Here is a 25,405-nt window from a genome sequence, read left to right on the forward strand (position 1 = left end):
TTTGAATTACAATTTCTGAAGAAAGTTTCTCTCAAATGACCAGTTGCCTGAATAACTGTAGAACACTTTTTATTACAGTTAATTTATAGTAACCTTACGCTATGGCATCTCTAGGATGGTAGCTTGTGTATTTCCAGTAAAATGCACAGAAACTCTAGTAAAAACGCAACTAAGGAACAAAACAGAAAAATTAGGTGTAAGTACACAAGGCATAAAAAGTTTCATTGGGTTCTCATGTAGTAGTTTTTGAGAAAATGGGTCTCGGAAATTAGCAAATATAACATTGGTGGGATACGCCATTTGTGCTCCCCTTAAAATAGCATACTATTGATATTTAGTAGCTGTGTTCGTTAGTCCGTGTCAGTGCTGTGTACTGGAGATGTGTTTATTTTTGTAACATTGTCAGATGTCGACATCATGAACAGTTTCATCTGCATGTGTGGAAGAGTAAGGCGGATTGTAGCCCAGTAAACACGTGGAGTAAAATTATGGCGAACTTCCTTAAGATGGCAGAAATAAAATGTGGGTCCGAATTAAATCAGTGTGTGGCCTCACACCGACACTGTATCACTGAAGAGTCGCACAGCTTGGTAATCTCCTCTCCCAAACAGGACTGGTGAAGATTTATCTAGCCTGTGGGTGCTCAGTGGTTAGTGAACCTGTCTGGCAAGCAGGAGATAAGTGTCCCGCTGACAAGTGTCAGGTGCTTTTTCCACGACGCTGTCCACGAAAGATGGTGCCCTACGTTCTCTGTATACAGAAGGCTAGAAGGTGAGATTTGGCACCAGCATTTTGCCATGCTGTCAAATGTTCCACTCAAGTTGGCGATTATGTTATTAGCAGACAAGAGTTAGGTTTTCAGCAAACCGGGTGGTTTCGATTGGATAGAATCGCAGTGTGTGTCACCGTTTGATTTGATGAAAGTAGCTGGATGGTAAGAGGTAAAGGTATGGGAACTAAGCCACTGCAGTCAGTGGCGTTCCACGCTCTATAAGGTGATAGGCAAACTACTACTTGAAGATGGTTGGCGTATGCGTGTTTCAGCGCTCGGTAAGGGCGCAATGCGTGCCCTCGGCTGAAAGCACTGTCTATTGTCGCCCCATGTTTGTTTACGTGTCTATTTCTTAGTTTTTAATGTTTAATAGGAATTCCGCTGAGGGATTGTTCAATTTTTACAGTCTCCAGAGCCTCTGCAATGTGTACGAGAGAACTGCAAACGAGTATTAGCGATTTCTACACAGTTTGATACTCATTCTCGTTTTGGTCAACGCGCTCTGCTTGCTACCTTACGGTGCGCTAATCGATGTATTTGATCCATCGTTGTAATCGATGCTGTTTCGGCATGAACAGGCACGCGCGCCATAACCTCGCGAAGCGTCGCGACTGACTTCGATTTCCGGCGTAAATGTTACTTGACTGCTTGTTAGCTTACACTTCGGATTTCAGGAAGTCACAAATCGATAAATGGGCGAACAGGGTGGCCAGTTTGTCATCAAATCAGAAAGCAAGACGACCGAAAATATGCTGCGTAAAGCTGTGATGGACATTCTGGCTTTGTGGGCGGTGCTGTTGAACCACGACGATTGCAAATGGATATTCTTAGGACGCATTTCCAGCATTTTTAACAAGACATATCGCTCTGATGTTGGATGGCAATGCCATTTGCACGAATCTCTAGATAGTACTGACCAATTGAACCGTGCACAGACATGCCACAGTACACACTCCGCGTGCATTTCATGACTGGTCGGCGCCCAGCACCTAAAGTTTTTTTGTGTATTCACATAGTCCTGTAGATCAAAATTGCCTCGCCAGACATGAAATTGAGAAATTTTGGTTTAAAGTCGATCATTTGCAACGTACCGTGATATTCAGAAGCTGTGTACAGAACTTTGTCCTTGCTGACCTCTGTACAATAATTGTTGCATTTGATAATCGGCTTCTGGTATGTAACTTCATGAAAACGATTGGTGTCAAATTGTTGCCTAAAAAAGCGCTGCGTTCGTACGACACTCATCGCCTACAAAAAACGTTTCAGCTGGGAAAACAATGTTTGACGAACGACCCATACTAAGTGATAATGCTATGAGCGCCACTACGCACTTGCACGCGTATCAACACACTACAAAGCCATGTGCAACAATGCCGGGCAATTTAGAACTGGCCGTAGTTTCTACAGCACTTTGTACAATTTGGTAAGGGTTCCAGACCAACGAATAATCCGGAGAACTGCTCGAAAGATGGTTTTGTTAGACAACCCGAACGCAGATAATACGGAGTGTGATTTTAACTGGAGCCATCCAGCGTCCTGAGATTTGCACGGCGGCTGCCACCTGTTGGCGCCAGCGCAGCGTAGCAGGAGCAACGAACCGACCAAGGTCGCCGTCTCGCAGGCCGAGGCCGTTACCCTAACCTACCTCGCCTTTTTCCCTTCTATTGGGCAGCTGTGCCAGTCTACAAGGTCTCGGGTTCGTTCCCTAGTAAATTTTAGGATTTTCTGACCTGTAGTTCAGCTGGGTAGGGAGCTGTGAGAGTTACAGTGCAACTGTTTGTAACGATGTGCTGTTAGCTTTCTTGCCATTCAGTACGATCGCATTGATATACGACTTATTCTGACGTTCCTGGTGCTTCGACGTGCACTGCTTGGCAACTAGGCTTCAATTTAGTAATGGAAGACTAAACACTATAGTTTTACAGTATGTCTGGAACACAGGAGCAGAGTAGATAATTTGAAGTGGCCTTTTGTGTGCATGACTTCAAAACTGCCAAGCGCGAGTCGACATTGACAAGGTTTTGGAAATCGACAAGATGCCGTACGGAATCGTAAGTTCGAACGAAGCTGTAGTATGATAACACGAATTCGTAATCGCGATTAAGAAGCTATCGTTTCTCGTTATCACCTTGTAAAAGAAACCTTACACAATTTTCCAGCAATTATGCAGACAGGTCTTAAGATTTCCTGTTGCATCCGCCCGTGGTATTAACCGTTCCGGATAGCCGTGCATGTTGGAGCCGTTCCGGGGCGGGGAGTGCGCACGCCCTGTAAACTATCCGCCCGACAGTTTAACGACGTGAGTTGAGCCGACCAGCCTGGATCTGGTTTTTAGGCGGTTTCCCACATTCCACTAGGAGAATACCGGCCTCGTACCAAATTCGTCCCGGTTACACGATTTGCTAACATTTAGAGAATTTTCACTCGCTTTCAGACGAATAACACTACACGCACGCAGTTGGTGCACACATTCCGCCCCGGGAAGATATTGGGGGGTGGCGGCGAGAGGAACCATGTGGCGACAAGGTGATCAGGTCACCCTAACATTAATCATGCCAAAACCGTTAATGGCCAAGGCAACCCAGGGCCGGTGCCAGACAAAGGCGGGTACGTTACTGGCGACCATGCAGTATTGCAATACGTTATCGTACCTGATACCGGCAGTGATTTGTTACCTCTTAAATTCGATAATGGTTCTGTAGTAGTCTGTCCTGTGTGTTACAGTGAGCGAACCTTAACATTCTGAACTTTCTTAATAAAATGTGAAACAAGTATAACTCATCTTTACAGGAATAGTTTACATTGACAATGGAGCTATGACGTACTGAAACCGATGTGCAGTCAAACTGTATCCCGATCTCGGCTTCTCAATACTAATGTTCTAAGCATTTTCCGCATTTGGTACCGAGGAAAGTATCTTGTCAACTGAAGCACGTTAATGTGTTTTTTCGAAACTGCTACATTGACAGATTTGTGGACTGTGATCTTCCAATTACGTAACCGATGAAAGACGACTTGGTGAGAGTTCGTTGCACCCACTAGCCAAGCAGGCCAGGTTTGTGGCTGCTTTGATAGCACAAAATGCGCTGCCTGGCAGATTGTTACTATGCATTGGGCAGCGACGAATTCGTGGTGCACGTAGCCTATGAAAATACTCGACAGACCATAAATGTCACTGTCTTGAGTGTGCGTAACATTAGTAATGACACATTTCGGAAAGAAAACCGTTCGTATCAATAAGACTTTCCAGATTTTTCTCATTGTCGACTAGTTCAGACAGCGCAATTGTATACTACATATTTCGGCTTTGTTATGCTACATAATAATTACACATAGTGATGTATAATGGTTTTATTTCAGAAAACCGTTTGATGGAATGTTTTATCTGAAACAAATGACAGGTATGAAACTGTTCAATGCGATGACTTCATTTAAATAAAAACGCATCGCGTTGTATGAGTAATTTTCGTTTCTTCTACTGTTAAATACTAATATATTTGGAATTGGGCGTTAGTCGTGCCAGTAAGCTGCAGTGACCTACATTGAATAAGGCTTCGTATCGGATTGTGCCTATGTGCGTTATTGTGGTAATGCGTATAGGTGAACTTAAATCACTGCTTGGTCTGAAGGTGATTTTGTTACATTCCAGTCGTCCCGAACGTATCAAATAGTGTTTCACGCATCCTAGTACATTCATAGGGTCTGTATTTATAATCACTTCGAAATTTAAATGATAAATACATTTTATACTGTATCTGAAAATAATTTTTCGTTGAAAAGTGGTTTGCTGTATCAGCTTTGGCTCCGTTAAGTACGTCTACAGAGAATTTCCACTTCCCATTGTTTGAACGTGCACACGAAAATATTACGTCTGCAATGAAGAACAGAATTGGCAAAGTCCGGCGAGATACAGTTGTGTGTGCTGCAAAGTCGACAGTACGCGGAAAGTATTTAACGTCCTGACGATGAACTCATTAATGACGGATCAAAAGCTGATTGGAAGTATAGACTTCGAACATCCATTTCCCCAGGAACCATCAGTTCGTTTGAGTTGTACGATTTAGGGAAGTCGCGGGCAAACGTAAACGTTCGTGGCCAGATAAGTTAGACACCATATTTCGTAATCATAGTCCCGTACTTTATCTGGTTCAATTGGACATTTCCAGTTCGAATAAATCTCTCATCGGTGCAGAGGTATTTGTCCTCTTCGCTTCGGAAGTCATCCTGGAAAAATTTGCTTAATTTTATGCCGTTAGGCACCAAACTAGTTTCCACTGAGGCGACAGGTCGTGGTACAGAGACATGCGCGCGCACGCGCACACACGGATTAACTGGCAGTGCGTCTGAAGAGCTCTCACTCGTTCTTCGGTGACCTACGTCGTTGAGCGAAGGTCATCTGCCACTACGTTGTCCGTGGTGAGAGGCTATGCCTGAAATTCGGTACTCTCGGTACACTTTTGACACTGGATCTCGAAATACTGACTACCCCGTGCGTCTAGCTCCAGCTACCATAGCGCGTTCGAAGTCTTAACTTCCCGTTGTTTGGAAGTTAGACTTCGAACGCGCTATGGTAGCTGGAGCTAGACGCACGGGGTAGTCAGTATTTCGAGATCCAGTGTCAAAAGTGTACCGAGAGTACCGAATTTCAGGCATAGCCTCTCACCACGGACAACGTAGTGGCAGATGACCTTCGCTCAACGACGTATCGTAGAGTTGTCAGTTCAAACAGACTAGCAACACCGCTTGAAATAATGGCAGAAAGCAATGCGGGATATAAGACGAACACATCCGTTAGGACGGTGCGGCTGTGGTAGCAGACGACCGGTGCGAGTGCCTTCGCTAGCAGTACGACATTGCCGGCAGCGCCTCTCCTGGGCTCGTGACGATAGACCGGAAAACAGTGGCTCGGTCACACGAGTCCCGATTTCAGTTGGTAACAGCTGGTGGTAGCGGTATCGTATGCGGCGCAGGCCCCACGAAGCCATGGACCTAAGCAGCTGGCGATGGCTCCATAATGGTGTGGGCTGCATTTACATGGATTATTAACACGATATGGTTACTGAGACGGGTGTCACGATTAATCAAGGAAAACCCTCAGTTGGGAAACGGGGCCAAAATCAGTTGGTTACTGTCGAGTTGCAATTTACAATTTCTTTATTGATTACTTCAACCATTAAGTCATTTATCACTTGACCAGGAACAGATCCAAAAAGCTAGTAGGCATGAGTGCCTTTTCAAAACAATTTACAGTTAACGGCCAAGCCATATTAAAACACTTTCATAAAGCATTTAATGCCAAAATTAAAACTTTCCAAGTAATGAAACAAAAACCACCAATTTGCATACAATTTCGCCACCGAACATGTAGGGAGCCAACTTCTTTTAAACCTTGGCTCAACAACAAATTACAAGGGCTCGCTAACAGGGAGGCAGAACTAGCATTTTCAAAGGATTTCAAGTAGATTAAAACAAAGTAAAGATAGTGATTTGCCTTTTACAACAACTAACAATTTTAAAGGCACGTAATTTTAAAAACCCACCAATGAAAGGCAAACTAAACCTTTTTAAACAGTGGCCAAAAAACACATTAAAATACAACCGTTTAACGTTTTACAATAACTTTAATACCATGTCCTGCCACCAAAATGCCGTGGGATAGAAATAATTAACCGACCGGGTGTAAGGGCGGCCACAATTGTCTCCCGAAGGATGCTCAGGCTAGAAGCGGACTAACAGACCCACAACGCCTCAAATTCAGCAATCACATCGACCTCACGCGAGGCCAGGGGAGGAGGAAGAATCAAATCTGGAACCATAATCCCTGCCCAAAAATACACTTCCTCCCAGGCAGTACTAATAAGAAGCTAAAAGATCACTGTCTATAATTACACCGGCGACAGGGACAGCAAACTCGAACGCAGGAGGCCAAAGGCAGAAAAGGCGCTGGTTGCACAAACCAAAATTCTTCAATTAACATCTAAACCTTTAACCAACTTAACTTGCAGTTTATCAGAGAAACAGCAGGTGAACTCCGATGCAAAGGTTCCTCACACCCGATCGTGTACACGTCGCTACCGTACCCAACTGGGCACAGTCTCGCAGCCACGCACTCTGTAACCTGAGCCCTCGTCTTCTCTGCACCCACGGCGCCGAAATACCACTCCTCAGGTTAGGCGGGTTACTAGTCCATCACTTCCGCCTCCAGACGGAAAACTTAGACATCCGTTGCCGCTCCCACCGAGTAGTGACTGAACCACAGCCGTCGCCCCCGGGTGCTCACAGCAAGAGCTTACAGCCTTGTCCCATCAACTCGTCTCGCACCGCCAGGATAGACCACGCGGCTTCTCTGAACAACAGCTAACTCTCCACCGCCACGCCGCGGTTTCATCGTACGACATTCTCTAATTCCCGATTTTAAAAACCGACCGACCGACTGACTCGTCACAGCTAGGCAACCAACTGGCCGTCCCCTCCAAAGATCTTATTCCCGTACCCAAGGCTAATAGGAAGCAACGACTCGGAGATCGATAAGACCAGACACGCGGCGAGAGTGGAATCTCAACAGAATCTTACGCAGCATAACGATAAATATGAAAGAATCAATTAACGATGGAATCGAAGGACTCGGAACAATCTTTACAGCGTGATATATGTTGAGAGCCGACACACGGCTAAGTTACGTTCGCCTACTTGGAGACCATTTGCAGTCATTCCTGGACTTTACGGGACGTAATGGAGAACGTGCACAAAATGCTACACCGGCACCACTGACGAATTACAGACGACTTTAGAGGTTGCAGGGGACTCCCTATCAATCTTAGTCCATGCCACATCCGGCTGGTCATCTCATGGCTTGTCATCTCTGTGTTTATTACGACTGTATATATTCCAGGGTCCGACTTTCAATCCGTATCTTTCACCGCTAACAGTGCTGTTAATGTAATAAAATATAAATAAATAAATAAATAAATAAATATCCAGTTCCGCCTTAAAGTTAATGTCAACCTTTGGTGCCCCTCCCCATCCCAAGAAAGTCAGTTCTTAGGGCGGGGGAGGACAATAGCATACCGCTTCCAATATTCTTTCAATTTTTGAAAAGAAAACAGCAATTTAGTTATGACCTCTTCAGTTTGTCTATTAGCATTTCTTGAGCGTGGTAACTGGGCAGCCAACGAGCCTTAGGCCCAAGTCGGAGATGCTTTGCTTTTATGTACTGGTAATCACCCTTTGAAAGCTGCTAGCATACAGGAGGGATTCTGATTACGGAAATCCTTGGCGGTTTGATAGGTTTTTTTCTGGAAATTGTTAGATACCTGGTAAGTAATTTTGAGAGACTGTACGGGAAGGGGCAATGAAAATCTCGTTGCCATGCGAGGGCGCGGTATAGTCTGTTGTGAAAAGCTCTGTCGTAAGGGAGTGTTGCGTAGCACGCTGAATCCAACTTTCTGAAAGATCTTGGGGGATAACGGTAGGCAGTTTCTGGCAGGTGTGCCACTTTGTAAATGTATATATCCGCTTGCAGTGCTCGCTCTTGACGCTAAAGCGACGTCAGCACAGCTCGAACCGTGCGTAGACTTGTCCAGCTGTACTGCCAAGAATAACATTCTACGTGCATTTTCTAGATTTCTGTACCTCGTAACAGATTCTAGATGTTGGAATTTCGTAGATACTTCCCAGAGTGAATATCCCTTTGACGAAGAATATACACTGTACATTTCACATTGTTTCGTTGCAGAGTAAATAAATTGCTGTTAAATACAGCTTATGGCGCAAATATTCGTAGCATGAGCTACGTTTATTACACATAATATATGATAAAGTAACAATTAGACGACGTATCGTTAAAGCAATCTATTATTGATACTCATAAACCTGCAAAAACCCACTAGCAAGGGCGGTCCATACGTTGATTGTAGTGGGCTGGTGAGACCTGGGATACGGAGTATTGTTGGTATTTTGGAAAACAAATGCCTGGCAGTAAGAAAGTTCCACTCCCAAATCTGTTCAAAAAGACGTAATAACGACTTTCAAAAATTTTCTTAACCTATTATTTTCTGCCCCTTAGAGCGAGGCAACTATTATACAAAATATATCATTACGTCCCATAGCCACGTCATTTCTAACAGCGTATTGCGTGTAGACAAAAAAAGCAGTGTCATTAGAATTTTAAAGTCAACCGCAGAAGAAATAGCAGGCGTATTGGGGTGTCGTGTGACGTCACGTATGGCGTCACTGATGAGGGGTGACGTCAGCGATGGTTGCGACGCTGCCGTGGCGCGGCGCCACAGCCGCCGGGGCTAGGCTTAATATAGTGAGAAGGCGCACAGTAGCAGCTCGGCTGGGGCCCCCGTGACGTCACAGCTCGCGAGAGAAAGGAGCGTTAGGTATGGACGCTGAGAGGCGCTGTTATTGTCGGACCGCGCAACCTCCGCGAGACAAGAGATGGTTCAGAGGTAATTTTACTGTGCTGTGAACACCTTAGTTGGAGGCTCAATAGTCCCTGGTTTCGTCTCTGACCAGTTCGAATATTATTTCCCACTCACAACTTATCTCACTTGGGGAAATTTTTTCATATGAAACTCGCCAAGTGGCGCCGTAATTTGTTGTTAAACTCAGTAAAGCACCTCGTTCAAATAAGGCTTTTACATGGCGAATTCACTTTTTATACTAAAACTTACAACCTATTCCATTATTGGTAAATTCTTGAATAAACGTTAATTTTTTAATGTTTTCACCTAGCTTAAAAACTCTTGTGGCATATATGGATGCATACAAATATTATTATAAGTGATTTTCCACTCAGTAGCTGAAATTATTTTTAAAATGCCAATATTTTGGCACACGCTTTGAACTGCAGGGGCATTGTTGTCCTTGAGAAGTATTCTTTCAATATATGATATCGGTATGTGTGTAAATTCTATGAAATTTTTGTTAAGGGACATAGTATGCGTCCCATGTAAACTGGTTTGGAGATAATTGAAATGTTAGTCAGATTTACCTTTTTGTGTCATATTAACTAGCAATCTACGCCAGTAGGGACTAGGAAGAACTTGCAGCTAAGCAGCAAGACGAATCTGTTCAGTTCAAATTTGAATGTGACTGTATACGCACAGACACTTCGGAGTGTTGAGTATAAAATCAAAGGCACTTGTGACCAGCTTTCAATATTCCTCCACATTTAGCACCTAAAGCAAAACATTGGCTACATTTCAGAAAATACGAAACATAGGTGATACGATTTGGTCAGTGAAATGCTCGCGATCTATACTTGCCCAGTAAAGAAAACTAAAGAGATATAAGTTCCAAATGATGCTTGTCTTCCTGCAACATTTTATTAACGAAGGAATTCTTATTTTAAGAAATGGGAGCAAGGTCAAAATGTTTCTAGTAATGTCTGTTGCCTTGAGGAGTTCTATTACAAATTGATTCTCCAGAAAACGCGCACACTCGTGTGCACGAGAGGGAGGTTGAATACTTCATACTAAATAGTGAGAACGTCTGCATTTGTAAATGCAGATCGCCATTTGCATAAGTGATGTATACAGTAGTATGCCTCCTGTGTGTGTGTGTGTGTGTGTGTGTGTGTGTGTGTGTGTTATATAAGGAATAATTTTGTTGCATTTCTTCCAGTATAGTTGTGTTAGCACAAACACAACCAGTAGTGTCCACAAGAGACCTCCACCTACGTTTTGTTGTTCTACTGCACTCTGCTGTTTTTGATTTCGAGGAACATCTTAAGGACACGGGTGGATTCCAGAGCAGGAACAGTTATTAGTAATTGTTTCTTCTTGCCCACAGGTAGTAAACAGTCGTCTCGCTCGAAGTCGAAGCGCAGTCAGAAGATGCGCGAACAGAACAAGAAGGGTGCCGAGAAGGAAGGTACGGACATGGATGCATTCTCGGAAGCTCCTCCCTCTGCCCCTGCAGCCAGCCCCGCACCTGCAGCGGTTGTGGAGAACGCCACCACACATGTGGAAGAGCCGGCAACCCAGCCACCGCCTCCTGTAAATGTTCCTGCCAGGTGAGAAATCTTCCAGCTTTTATATTTGTTGTATTTGGCACCACTGTTGGTTACTTCTCTTAATTACACCTATTTGTGGTACTTGTAGGCAGGGACAAATGGGTTTTGAGCCCGGAGGCTTGTACTGTCAGCATTAGCCACATACTTCAAAGAATTTAAATGTAAACTTCATTTTTATGACCATGTGGCATAGTTCAAGGTACTCTTGGCTCATAAATAATCTCTTGTGATATTGAAACCTTGTAGTGTATACCGTGTAGTGTCACTCATTCTGTGTGTGCTTTAACCTTTTTAGTGCCAGACGTTTTCTCAAAAGATCATGTTAAAAGTGCGATGCGATTTTACAGTAAAATGCAGACCTCTGCCATACTTGTAATAAAATCCAAACTAATGCATAAAGGAATGTAATTTTTTTGATTTTCAGGGAATGCTACTGGCTACAGTAATATGTGCAATACACATTGTCAAAGAACATATTTTCAGAGAAAAAAAATTATTTTCAGAGAAAAAAATTATTTTCATGATGGGGTTTATCGAAAAAAATTAAAACTCTGATTTCAATTTACTCTGAGACCCATCAAATCATTATATACTCAAAAATTTCAGGTATATATAGAATCTCTGTAGTTTCCTTAACAAAAACACCATAGAGGAATACAAAAATTTTTTATTTCACTAAGGAAAAAATCAAAAAGAACATAACATTACAAAAAAAAATTGTTTTGCTCTGAACGTGTTCTCAGTTCTTCAGTCATAAATCACTGACAAATGTGAGGTTGCAGTTATGACAACTACGTACACACATGCTGACCAACACATGAAGGATGCAGTCCTTTCTCGCAACAAACGCACACTGTTCGTGAACGCCGCTTCTTATCCTTCGTAGAACAAACACTACAGTAGCGTTCCTTTCTCCCTGGAAGATTCTCTACACCACATACTGTTGGAGCAGGTACATTTATATCTATTGCACTTGTGGTTTCAGTCCTTACCTGAAACCACTATTCAGAAAGTTTGCAAATGACTATGCTGTTAAACTTCAGCCGTATCAGTGGTTTGTCGCTGGGGTTTAGGCTTTCCTTAAACAAAACATACGCATTCAGCAACATCCTGGCAATTATGCTGAACACTACCTTCTTTCACATCTTGACAGTCCTCCTCTCATCTAAATAGCAGTATGCCATCATATCAGATGAGTCAATGCCACCCATATACTTATTATATTCAAAAATAACATCCGGTTTCTTGACCGACTGTCTATTGCGAATTGCGTTTTCTGATGATGTAGCAGATGATGTTGTACTCACAAGGAGGACTGGATTTCTCTGTGATTTCTTCTGTCTGAAGCCACAGAGAAGTATAAAAGATTCCTTGAAAAACTTTAGCTGACCCACAGCATAATTCGACAGAAGACCACGTGGGAGGAATTTTCTGTTTCTTCTAATTGTTCCCGTTAGATAAGTGCCAGTTGAATACAGCTTTTCTGCCAGAGGAAGAGATGTAAAAAAGTTATCGCAAAACACATGGTAACCTTTTTGCATGTAGCTCCCAAGAGCTAGTAGTTTCATGACGACTACATATCCCAGGCCATTCTCTTTTATTTCGTTTTTGTCATCACCTTTTGCACCACGGTATGCATAAAACCCTAGGCAGTAATTTATGACTGAATCACACAGCATCCAAAATTTGACTCCCCATCTGTGATGATGATGTTTATTGGGAAGGTACTGGATTAGCTGTGAGTGCGCCTTTGTCCCAACAAGACTTTCATCGACACTCAGTTGCTGGTGTGGAATGTAGTAGCGACGGAAAGCATTGTTGGCAAAATCCAACAACTTGAAACTTGGCTGTTGGATCATATAATGGGTGACCAGGAGGGTGAAGTTTCGAATTGTCTACAAAATGGAAAAACTGCAGCAACAACTGAAACCTGTTGCGTGAAAACATTTGTGAAAACCACGGTGTCAACAGGTTTGCATCAGTTGACCAACAACTAAAAATCGTCGGTTTTTTTATCAGTCCTATATTCAAAATTACTGCTATAAAAGCCCTCATTTCTACTACAGTTGTTGGTTGCCACTGTTTGATTCTCGAATTTGGCGATAAATGCGTTGACTGAATCACCTGGCGAGCGTATCTGTTAGTCTGTCACCATAATCGTAAAAAGCTGCAGTGAGAACAACAAATTGAAAAAATCAATTGGTGTGGCGTTTGCTGGTATATGTTTAGGGCCTGGTACTTCTGCATACACAAAGCTTGGAGGAGGTGGATTATCTGATGCCTCATCCATTACTTCAACAAAAGTATTTGCACTGCAATTTAGTTGTTTGGCTGTCGTCGTAATTTGCTGATGCACAATCGTCACTTGAAGAAGAAAACGATGAGTCCTCTTCTCCACCTAACATCTCATAATCTGATTCACTTTCTGCAAATCCTGCAAATTCATCTTCACTTCCACTACTTATCATATTATTGTCTAAATCACTTGTATCGAACCGCAACTTCTTACTTGACGATGCCATGCTGCCGCGAAATAGTCGGTAAATAAACACCACCAGAGAAGTTTATTTTACTCGAAGTATCGCACCGACAATCGAAAAGAAGATCGATATGTTGTGCCTTCGACCTTCCTTCTGCGTCTTGGCTAGGAAATACTAACAACTTTGCCTTAAAGCGCGGAAAAAATGAATGAGAAGGGCATGACGATCAGATAGTTACTGGCATTTTTCGCCGAAAATCTGGATCACGATCAGATCGTATATGGCACTAAAAGGGTTAAGCTCAGACCTCTTTCTTTTTCCTTTTTTTCTTTCTTTCTTTCTTTCTTTCTTTCTTTTTTTTTCCTTGCATTGCCATGAAACTTGTCAGACTGTGTTGCACTACCCAGTTGCATATTCACTAAATTATTTCAACTTAGGGATATGCTGCATAATGGTATAGAAATTGTATTAACAAGGGCATGCTGAAAATTAATGCCTCCTTTTTGTGAACAGTCTTAAAGCTTATTAAATCAAACTAACTTACTGCTCTCATCTGCATATTTATTTCTCAACTCACCCTGGTGACACACATTCCCCAGTGTGAACAGTTTGTTGTTAACGTCACTGTAGAACATTTGACTTCATTGACAGGGCCACAACTTCACTTCTGCTTGCACTGTAAAGTGGCGTTTCGGAAACAGATGAAAATTGGATGGGGTTCAAGTTGGGTGGAAATGTTGGAAGGATGATTGATTGACAATGAGCCCAGATTGTTGCAGATGTCACAGTGTTCGTGTGTGGCCTGGCATTGTGCTGAACGAGAGGGTGTTACTTGTGTGGGCAGTTACAAACTCAATTGCATCACACTGTATTTCATGTGCTGAGAGTTAAGTTAAACACCATCATGTCACACGCTACAGTATATATCCCTGTAACGGGAAGCATGACAGTTGACAGATTACTATGCAGGAAGTCCAGTACCTCAACCAATTTTGATAACAATAAAAAAATTAGCACCTTTGCTTTTTAGCATTGAATTTGTGGAGACTAGAGAAGATAGGCAGAAAATTCATAATCTTCTGTGTGTGTGTCTGGGGGGGGGGGGGGGGGGCACTAAATGTGCATATGGAATTACTCCATCAACTGCCTAGCTTATGCTTGGTAAGATATGGTCTGAAATTAATCTTGTATCTCCTGTAGGCTGTTAAATTTCCTTGCCATTCTCCACTCTTTTCTACTTCAAGGGTTCAGCAGAAGAAAGTGCTAACTGCCACTTAAATAACAATTTCATCATGTAATCTGTATTTTTGAATGGGGCACATTGAGTTTGCCATATATAGTTCTACGAAAATGTGTGCTCTTATCTTAATACACTGTTGTGCATTAGCACTATCTTTTGCTGTCTCCATTGTGTGCTAGAGCCCTTTCATAAACAGTTTGAAAGCTCTGTTTAGACGAAGGTGGTGTCTGTGGTGTCTATCAATGAGTGGGGTAAGGATTATACCCTTTGCCACTCATTATTCTTGTTAACTCTGGTAGTTGACTTTGGTAAGATGTATGCAAAATTTTTATTTAATCACTGAATTAAAGAACTCGGGTGTAACTGAAGCATTTGAGTGCCAAGAATTTTGAAGTGGGAGTTTCATGCTTCATTACATTTTGTTATTTTGTCGTCCTGTTTGTATAGTGACCCAACAAACCCATTGGAATTGTGCTTGATTGTAGCAGAGTTCAAAATTATTGTTGGGAAAGCAATTCGTACCATATCCTCCAGGTCAGCTACTTTAGCTTGCCAGGGTGGAAAAGTACGTGACAAGCCGCTAGGCTGACTGCTGTTGCAGTAGTCTGTTCTAACTGCAGGATATTTTTTAGGAACTGTTGTATAACCATGTAGCAAACAAAATTACTTCAATCATCAGAAATTAATTTTACTGGACATTTGAAACAGCACCCATTAGGAAGGATATTTTCCTGTTGGAAAAGAGATTCTTTTGGATTATAATAAATGTTGTGGTGTGGTTGTCCTTCAGCTTAACACAATTTCTACTTTTGGTCAGTTGAATGTGTGACCTTCAACCTCTGCTTCAACACTGAATGGCTGGTTTACTCGATTATTTAACAATATCTGGCCAGAAAGCAACATTTCCCTGTGCGATGTATCAGGAGAGCATAGGACATCTTGTTACAGTAGTTGTGATTTTTGTTGACATCATTAGTCTTAAGGTTTTTGGTGCTGCACTGTAATACTTTCTTGAAGTTAGGGTACTCAAAGAAATCTTGTGGATATTACATTTTCACTAGTTGCTGCCATAAATATTTTGTAAAACATGTTAAATTAGAATGTTCTCAGGTGACAGTGTCAAAAACACTTGCCCGTGTGGCATGATGTATGATGTCCACTGCACTGGAAAGATTTTTATGGCTATTTCTCTGGAGTTTTGAGTCATCCGTAAGGCTGAAAATGCACACAGGGCACATTATAAGGAAGAAGTGTCGCCTGCAGTGTACTCTGTGCATTTGCAACCTCAGAGCTAATTGAAAATGTTAGAGAAGTGACCAGTAAAGGTTCCCACTGTAGTGGACGCTCTGTGCTATAGGGTTAATACAATAACTAGTGTGGGGTTATAGTTTCGCCGCTTTTGTAATTGTCTTGGCCCATACATGTCAGCGTGAATAAAAATAATTTGTGATGGAATTTCGAGCAGTGTTCTTAATCAAATGTCAGCACGTTGGACATTTAAATGTATGTTTGTGACTTGGCAGAGAGAGCACACCTCCAGCAGTCCAGGCTGCAGAGAAGCAGCCACCCCCGTCTACCTCACCTGCCCCTTCGTCGACACCGGCGAGGCCCGCGTCACCGGCACCGCGACCTGCTTCGCCGGTTCCCGAAATACAACCCCCTGTAAAGGTGAGTGTGATTTCTATGTAGGATAGTTTGCTTTTGATGAAAATTAATGAGTTTTATTGTTGTGAATCTTCACTTAGGTGTTGCCAGTAATGTGCTTAACTAAAATTTATTTGAAAGGTCAAGGTGGCAAAGTTTTGATATGTAAGGAATGGTGCAGAATAACTACTGAAGATAAGTGGTGGATGCTCTTGCATCATTCTTCTTTGAGGACCCACAGCTGTGTGAAATTAGAATAATTGTTTGAAAATGTTGTTAGTATCATTACCAAGGACAGATCGATAGTGTGTTTGTGTGGCTATAGATTTTAGCTTCCAAGCAAATACAGATCAATGTCGAACTTTCCGTGTAAAGATTGGGGCCTTAATTCTTCTATTTCTACTGGATTTTTCCGTATATTTTTTCAGGCAGTGATAATTTTGTCAGTTGGCATTGTGGATCGGAATCCACATGGTAATATGGGTCCCCCTTAAAACAAGCTGGAATAGTTAAAAGAGGTAACAAGAGCATACCACCTGCAGCAGGACAGGTTAGTAAACCTCTGGATGGTTTAAACTAGCCTAAAAATACTGCAGATAGCTTTATTTTTAACCAGTGTTTAACATGTAAGCATAAAAAAATAAAAGTTCATTGGGTATTTCTGCATTTTCAATTTCGAGCTGGATGTACCAGCAGAATGCTTAAAGTGTCAGTTCATATGTCATGTGACTGAAAGCAACAGGATAACATCAGTTTTCCTGAGAGATCGTCAGATACTTAACGTTGCAGAGCAACAAACAGTGTTTGCTAGTATTTAAATACTTAAATACTGCTCACAAGTAGGATCTGTCCAAATATTCTGCTACCTCGATGTGTTTAGAACGGGGGGCTTTCAAAATTTACAAGGAATATTTCATTAGAATTTATCTGGCACTAGGTAACCACATGTAAAAAGCAATATGGTTCCCCTACCAGTGCCTCATAATGCATTAACACAAAGCCATGATGAAGCCTGTATTATGTCATGCCAGACTGGAGTTTCTGAGCTACTCAACTGACTGCATACAGATTCTGAGCTGCTCTTGGGTAGAAATATCCAGGAGGTTACTTCTCCGCCTTGTGTTACTAGTCCAGTATGGATCGGAGAAAAAGTTGTTTGGTTTATTGAGATGGGAGACACTCATTTAGTAAAAGCGCTTGAGCACTATTAATTTTGGATATGGAAAGATGCCTTACATCATATTGGCTTGAGAATTTATTTTGGAGCAGTGAGGTGTTCTGCATGTTCATGAATTACTATTACTTAGACAAATTTTTGTGATGAACCATTGTTGTTCCAAAAGCCTCCACTGAATTATGGCGTATGAATATGCAAGTGTGGGGGCAGGTCAGATGTTAAGTGTTAAGCTGTCCTTGTGTTCATAAAACCAGTGTAGGCCACTTGTGGTTGTGTGAAAGGGAGAATGCTGCTGGGAAATTGTCATTGCTCGAGCATGTGCGGTTCTGCCAATATTAGTTTCCACCTTTCAGTTAATTGAGGCTGCTCGATGACCTCGAAATCATTCAAACTACACCATTTCTGGATGCCGCTGTGATGCACAGATGGACTAGTGCGAATTGGAATTACTTGTATGGGAATAAGTAATAACATACAAATGTTTGATACCCTTTGCACCAGTGAAGCCTACTTCGTGACTCTGACGTATTGTTTCCAGTTTCTGTGTTCACTGAGTTGTACATTGTGAACTTGTCAAAGAGCTACCACTAGTCTGGAATGCCCTCCTAAATTATTCCAGTCTTGCATTGAGAAGGCAGATCACCTTACTATCGGTATGCAGTGTTCGAGTGCTCTCGGCATGGTGGAAGTTACATTTTTACCCTTACTCTGTGGCAGCTGACTTCAGCTATACAGTCTTGAGGTGAGTTACAGAAGAGTTGGTTAATTTTCGTACTACAGTCACCTGTGCCAACTGGTCAGTTGGTGAGGCTACAGCCAAAGTGTAGTTCTCCCAGGGGGCTCCCATCACGGGACTGCACTTTTGGATACACCGGAATATATTTGCATTTTTGTACTTTGCTAGGAGCCATTTTCAACTGATTAGAGTAAATCGTCTACAAATTTGAAGTAAGTCTGTTGAGAACTTTTAGAGATACTCGGTAACGAAATTAAATGCCTCGTTTGTGCACGGTAGTAGAGGTAAAGGATGAGATCGTACAAATGTATTAAAATGCTAGGAGGTGCATTACAGCTGTCAGCTATGAAAGAAAAAAGAACTTGAGCGTCCACCGGCAGTGTCGGTCGGTATAATCTGTCGATAAGTGTTTTGTTGTCATTCGCTGAAGGTTGCCCAGACAGTTCATAATCTCCAGTTTGTGGTTAAAAGTATTTCCTTATATTGTTAAGGAGTAGTCATTATGGCCTACATACTGAGTGAGACTGTCACTTAAGAAACAATCATTTGCACTTGCAAAGAGTGCATCAGTGTGTGTAATAGGTGGATGAGGAATACTGTTAAGGAGTGTTGGCTGAATGGTGAGCTCTCCTGCAGTGACACCTGTCTAGCTAAGAATAATTTACTTCCTAATTCCATTGTAGATCTACTTCTGAAATGATATACATTAGTAAAGTGCTCACTTCTCAGCCCCCTCGTTTACCGAACGGGCCTGTGCACAATGTGCTATACCCCGCACGAGGAATAAATTTTCTCACGGTCTGTAAAACTTTGTCATCTAACCTTGCCTGGCTCATTCTACACTGCATCTGCAAAATGTTCCCAGTACACATCCAAACCTTACACAAAATAGATTAGTCATTCGTCATAAATGAGCAGACAGTGTCTCTGCCTTCATTGGAAATGTATGAATTTCAGCATAACCTTAAGTAAACTGTGAACATTAACAGTATTGTAGCAGTAGGGGAATGTCATTGGGCAAAACATTTCAATTTGATACAGACGTAAACTTCATTTGTGGCTTCAGTAGAGGCTGTATTGTTGCCGCTCGTACAGTAGTATTTTGACTGTTGGCACTAATTTCGTCTGTGCTGTATTGCCTTAAGTAAAGAGCTTTTTGTGATGGGTTGGTAAACTTGGCTGTATTGTTGCTGTTGTTTACAGTGGATGTACGCTGGGATCTTCAAAATGTCTTAATTCATAAATTATAGTAATGTGACGGTGGCTGTACTGCACGACACTAGTACCTATGGGAGACTACAACTGTGATGAAAATATTCAGAAGTTATATGTGCAGTAAGCATTTGGTTTTCAGTCTTCCTGTGTTCTCCTCCTCCTTCCTCTGTTCAGTCCAAAGACGGGTTTGATGCAGCTTTCCGTGCTAATCTCTGATGTGCAAGTCTCTTAGTCTCTGAATAACAGACAGCTTCTGAATCTGCTTACTATATCCATCTCTTAGTCTCTTCCTTCAATTTTTGCACCCCCACACCTCCTGTTACTAAGTTGGTGATGAAAAATGTTGTCCGAGAATGTGTCCCGTCAATCAGTAGTTTCTTCTAGTCTGGTTGTGCTGTAAATTTTGATTCCAAGTTCCGTTCAGTAATCTTTTGTAGCACCAAAGCTTCTATTCTGTTGTTGCTTAAACTGTTTATTGTCCATGTTCTGTTTCCGTATGTGGCTACACTCCAGACAGATATCGTGAGAATAGACTTCCTAACAGTTAGGTGCATAATCAGAATTTGCATCATTCGAAATGCTTTCATTGCCATTGCAAGTTCATATTTTGTGTCCTCTCTTCCTTTGACATCATCTTATTTTCCGCTCAAATAGCAAAACTGATGTATTACTTCGTGTCATTTCGTACTCTTAATTTCTTCGCCATCGCCTAATTTAGTTAGACTACATTGAATGCCTCTTGTTTTGCTTTTGTTGATGGTAGTCTTGTATCCTCCTTACAAGACACTGTCTATTCTGTTAAAGTGCTCTTCAAAGTCCTTTGCAGTCTGACAGGACTAAGCTGTCACTGAGAGACCTAAGAAGTTTTTGTTTCTTCTCCCTATACTTTGAAGAGACTCCAAAGCTTTCTTTAATTTATTTTCACTGCTTCTTCAATATAATGATTGAATAACATTGGGGATAAGCTGCATCCCTTTCTCACCCCCCTTCTCAGCCACTGCATATCTTCCACGCCTTTCAACTCCGTAAATAGCCTTTCACTCTATTGTTCACGCATACTACACCCAGAATTCCAAACGGAGTATTCCTGTGAACATTGTCAATTCTTTCTCTGAGTCTACAAATGCTATAAGTGCATGTTTGTATTTCCTTAACAATCTTATAAGATAAGCCATAGGGTCAGTATTGCCTTGTGTGTTTCTCCATTTTTCCGGTATACAAACTGATGTTCCCTGATGTCAGCTTCTACCATTTTTTCGTCCTTCTGTAAGGAATTTGTGTGTGTGTGTGTGTGTGTGTGTGTGTGTGTGTGTGTGTGTGTGTGTGTTCCCCCCCCCCCCTCCCCCCTCCAGCAATTGCGAAGTCTGATGATATTTCACCTGTCTCGTACATCTTGCACGTGAGAGGGAAGAATTTTATCATGGCTGACTCTCCCAAGGCTATAAGTAGTTCTGGTGTAACATAATCTACTCCAGGGTCATTCCATGTCAAGTCACCCAGTCCTTGACACCAACCATGTCAGATTTTGATGAAACTTGGTACAGTTACTTCTTTTATCATCCTGAAAGCACTTGTAAAATTTTTTTGCTCCATCTCTTATAGTTTTTTTATAAATTTTTAAAGTTTTTAGATTTGGCGTTGTTTCAGCAGTCTGAAATTGTAACTTAAATGTGCCCTCACAACTAAAAAATTTTGTATGTTAAAGAATACTGAAGATATCAGTATGAAATTTTGGAATAAGTTTGTGTATTATATCTAAATGTTAAAAAAATTACCATAAAGATATATTAAATTCTTCCAAATGAAAAAAATTTACAAGTTTTTTTATTTTTTTTTTAGCTAACGGATGTTTAGTTTTACAAAAACTGCAATATCTAGAGTCTCAGACCTGATAGAAAGCTCAAATTTGTTTTAAAATACTCTTAATTGTATAGGCTATTAGATAAAAGAAAAATTATGTTCGCTTTTTAACCTGTTTAATAGTTATCTAATTTTTAAAATAATATTAATTATATTCTAAAAATAAAAAATACCAAGTGACTTACACACCGAAAATAAGTTTTTGTCTTCTTGGAGTAACAATGTACACTTGGATTTTGTTTTGTTACTCCCGTCTTTCGAAGTAAAAAATTATTACAGTGTTAAATAATGCTTGGATAGTATTTTATTAAGTTTATTCGAACTCTCAGTAAGTACTGTTACTTAGTTTACAGAGATTCTTTTCCAATATCCTATAAAAGTATCCAGAACAGTAATCAGACCAAAAGTGAAATCAGTATGTCAGATATTCAAACCTGTAGTGTAGGGTTATTTAAAAAATCTGTTTCCAAACAACCTACACACCTTCAAAAAAGTTACAACCGGTATCAGAATTGAGTGAGGAAGAAAAAGATTTGATCCACTTACGATCTGGAATTAATCTGTGTGAATTTAAGAACATACATTCACACCACAGCTACTACTTTTTAAATGTAAAAAACACCCACTAAAAAACACAAAAAGCCCGTCAAAAAATCGTTGAGAAGTGTAGGCTTGGATCTTTCTAATCAATTACTGACGAAAAATATTAGCATAAAACCTGGACAAAAGCTTTGCTCAACATGCTGTAAATTTTGTGAGGAAAAATTAAGAGTTGAAGTCAATGAAAGTGAAACAGATGATGAAGTCGTGGTTGAATTAGAATCATTGGAATCCAGAAATGAATCCCTCGTACAAACAAACATTGCTCTTGATTATTTAGGTTTAACACCGATAAAGCTTCATGGCTTGTCAGAACAAAGTAAAGGGTCTTATTTTAAAAGGAAGGTTAGCAGTATTGAAAAGACTGCAAAAAAGGCGGTTTCAAAAGCATTAAAATATGATGCACCAAGTTCTGATGATGACGAAGAAGATAAGTGTGGTTGAGAAAGCAAAGGATTTTGATGTAATGATTTCTCTTATGAAAGAGAAGATTTCATCTGTTGGGAGGTCTAGAAAAATCCATATTCTGACCTTGGCTCCAGATTCTTGGACTCGAAATAAAGTGATGAAAGAATTTAATGTAAGTGAGTACATGGTGCGACAAGTTAGAAAGCTAAAATCTGAAAAGGGTATTTTGGAAACTCCTGGTCCAAAAAAAGGTAAAACTCTTTCTGAAAATAAAGTAAGACTTGTAACAGATTTTTATGAAAAGGATGAAAGTTCCAGAGTGCTACCTGGAACGGAAGACAAAGTAAGTGTTCAAAAAAATGTCTACATGCAAAAAGACTCATTTTGTTATTCTTTCAAATGGGAGAATCCCGAGGTAGAAGTAGGATTTTCAAAATTTTGTTTCTTTAGACCTAAATGGTGTATCCTTGCTGGTGCTGCATGCACACACACACTGTATATGTATGCAGTATCCACCAGAATGTTAAACTATTACTGGATGCTGTGAAAATTGAAGAATCTTATAAAGACCTAATTAAGATGCTTGTGTGCAACACAGAAAACCAAAACTGCATGCTACATCATTGCAACAGCTGTCCTGCAAATACTGCACTAACAGAGTGCTTAACTGAAAAACTAAGTGAATATTATGATTTAGAAGAAGAAATTGTAATCAGTCAGTGGGTTAACACAGACAGGGCAGAAATGATCAAACAGTCTATCAGTGTTGAAGACTACATTTCTTTATTGGTTAGGTCATTGGAAAAGCTCACCCCACACTCGTTTATAGCAAAATCCCAATCAGCAGCCTTTAAAAGATTGAAAGAAGACCCACCACCCAAAACAGCAATTATTGTGATGGATTTCAGTGAAAATTATTCCTTTGTTATACGAAATGAGATCCAAAGTTACCACTGGAATAGAGGTGGTTGTACTCTACACCCAGTTGGAGTTTTTCTAAGAAATGAGGAAAACGATGTTTTTGTTTCCAACCACTGTTTTATTAGTGATGACCAAGAACATGACACTGGTTTTGTTAACTTTGTTCAAAAAGAAATTACAAAGTGACTGTCATTACATCATACTGACATTGACTCAGTTCACTACTTTACAGATGGTTGTGCTGGGTAGTACAAAAATAGAAACAGTTTCCCACGCCCGGGTTCCCGGGTTCGATTCCCGGCGGGGTCAGGGATCTTCTCTGCCTCGTGATGGCTGGGTGTTGTGTGCTGTCCTTAGGTTAGTTAGGTTTAAGTAGTTCTAAGTTCTAGGGGACTGATGACCATAGATGTTAAGTCCCATAGTGCTCAGAGCCATTTGAGCCAATAGAAACAGTTTTAAAAATTTGACTGAACACTTGAGAGACTTTAATTTGAAGGCCCAACACACTTTTTTTTGCAACAAGTCATGGGAAGTCAATTTGTGATGGCCTAGGAGGAACTATTAAAAGAATTTTAAGGAAAGCCAGTGTACAGCTTTCAGACAAAGAACAAATAATGACAGCAATCGATGTGTATAAGTTTTGTGAAAAAATATTGAAAACATTCATTTTCACTTTATTGACAAAAAGAAACAGGTTTGCTACGGTTAAAACTAGAAAAACGTTTTTCAGCAACCCGAACCATTCCTGGAACAAGAAGTTTTCATAACTTCAAACCACTTCCAAAAAACAACCTTGAAATTAGGACTACAGATAGTGTAAAACCCTCCTTAGTCTTTTCTTTCCATTCTTCTTCTGATTGGGTTCGTGTTGAACCATCCATAAATAGCTATGTGGCTGCAAATTATGATGGTAACTGGTACTTTGGACTGGTAAAAACAATATTCAATGATGAAGAAGATGCAGAAATTCTATTTCTACATCCTTCAGGACCCGCTGCATCATTTTATTGGCCTGAAAGAGAAGATTCCTGCATAGTGCCTTTTGAGCACATAGTCTGTGTAGTAGACGCACCTCAATCAAGTGGCACTGGGAGAATGTATTACTTCAAAAAAGACTGTATCAAAAGAACTGAAAGCTCTTGGATGAAGTGGAAAAACAGTTTGAATCAGCATTAATGTTTTTTAAAAAGACAAAATTACTCAAAAAATTTCAATGTTTCAAGCAATCAGTTGGGTTATACATAAGTGTCGTAAGTAAACTATCTTTGTACATAATTCTAATGTAATCTACTATAATTAATAAATATTTTTGTTTTATCAAGTAGCCTATATGTTTAAGAGTAAATTAAAACAAATTGGGGCATTCTATCAGGTCTGAGACTCTAGATATTGCAATTCTTATAAAACAAAACATCCGTTAAAAAAAAGAAAAGAAATACATATATGTATTTTTTTCATAGAAAATATTAATACATTTTAATAGCATCATTTTTATCTTAAAATATGTATAATAAATAAACTTGCTGCAAAAATTCATGTTATCTAAAAGAGTTTTTAAGATAAGCAAATTTAAAGTTTTGAATACAAATTAAATTGACCATTTCCGAAGGTTCAGAAAACTCAAAACATAAAAACTTTAAAAATTTATAAAAAAAAAAAACAGTAAGAGATACAGCAAAACAAAATTGCAGGTGTTGTCAGGATGATATTAGAAACATTTGAGCCAAATTTCATGAAAATCTTAGGAGGTGGGTGTAAAATTTATTTTTTATTGGGTGATTTGATATGGAATGACCCTCCAGGGGCCTTGTTTGAACTTGTTTTTGAGTGCTCTGCCAACTCCTCACAGTAGATCATCTCCCACTTCTTCATTTACATCTTCTTCCCTTTCTATGATATTTCTGTATACTCATTCCACCTTTCAGCGTTCCCTTATTCCCATAGTACTGGTTTCCCCACTGAGATTTTGATATTTGTACAGCTGCTTCTCTTTCTCCAAAAGCCCTTTAATTTTCCCGTGGGCAGTATCTATTTTCCTCCTAGTGAAATATGCTTCTAAATTCTTGAGTTTGTTCAATCATTTGCATTTGTAATTCTCCTCGTTTTATCAGTTAACTTAAATCCCTTGTGTTATCAGAGGATATCTACTAGGCCTTGTCTTTTTACCTATTCGATCCTATGCTGCCTTCAGTTTCATCTCTCAAAGCTACCCATTGGTCTACAGTATTCCTTTCCCCTTTCGTAGTCAGTTCTTTCGTAATGCTTCCTCTGAAACTCTCAACCACTTGTTCTTTCAACTTACCCAGGTCCCATCTCCTTAATTTCCTAACT

General features: G+C 40.5%; 1 protein-coding gene across 19 annotated transcripts in view; it reads left to right on the forward strand.

The window, feature by feature from the left end:
• The window catches only part of LOC126213414 (eukaryotic translation initiation factor 4 gamma 1-like), a 786,084-nt gene that overhangs the window by 633,554 nt on the left and 127,125 nt on the right, over nucleotides 1-25,405 (forward strand). For all 19 annotated transcript variants that reach the window (XM_049941158.1, XM_049941157.1, XM_049941144.1 and 16 more), the window contains 2 exons: nucleotides 10,571-10,793; nucleotides 16,037-16,181. In XM_049941158.1, coding sequence (XP_049797115.1) covers nucleotides 10,571-10,793; nucleotides 16,037-16,181 — 368 coding nt within the window. The remainder of the gene's footprint in view (nucleotides 1-10,570; nucleotides 10,794-16,036; nucleotides 16,182-25,405) is intronic.

This window comes from Schistocerca nitens, chromosome 11 (assembly GCF_023898315.1).
Source record: "Schistocerca nitens isolate TAMUIC-IGC-003100 chromosome 11, iqSchNite1.1, whole genome shotgun sequence".
NCBI lineage: Eukaryota > Metazoa > Arthropoda > Insecta > Orthoptera > Acrididae > Schistocerca > Schistocerca nitens.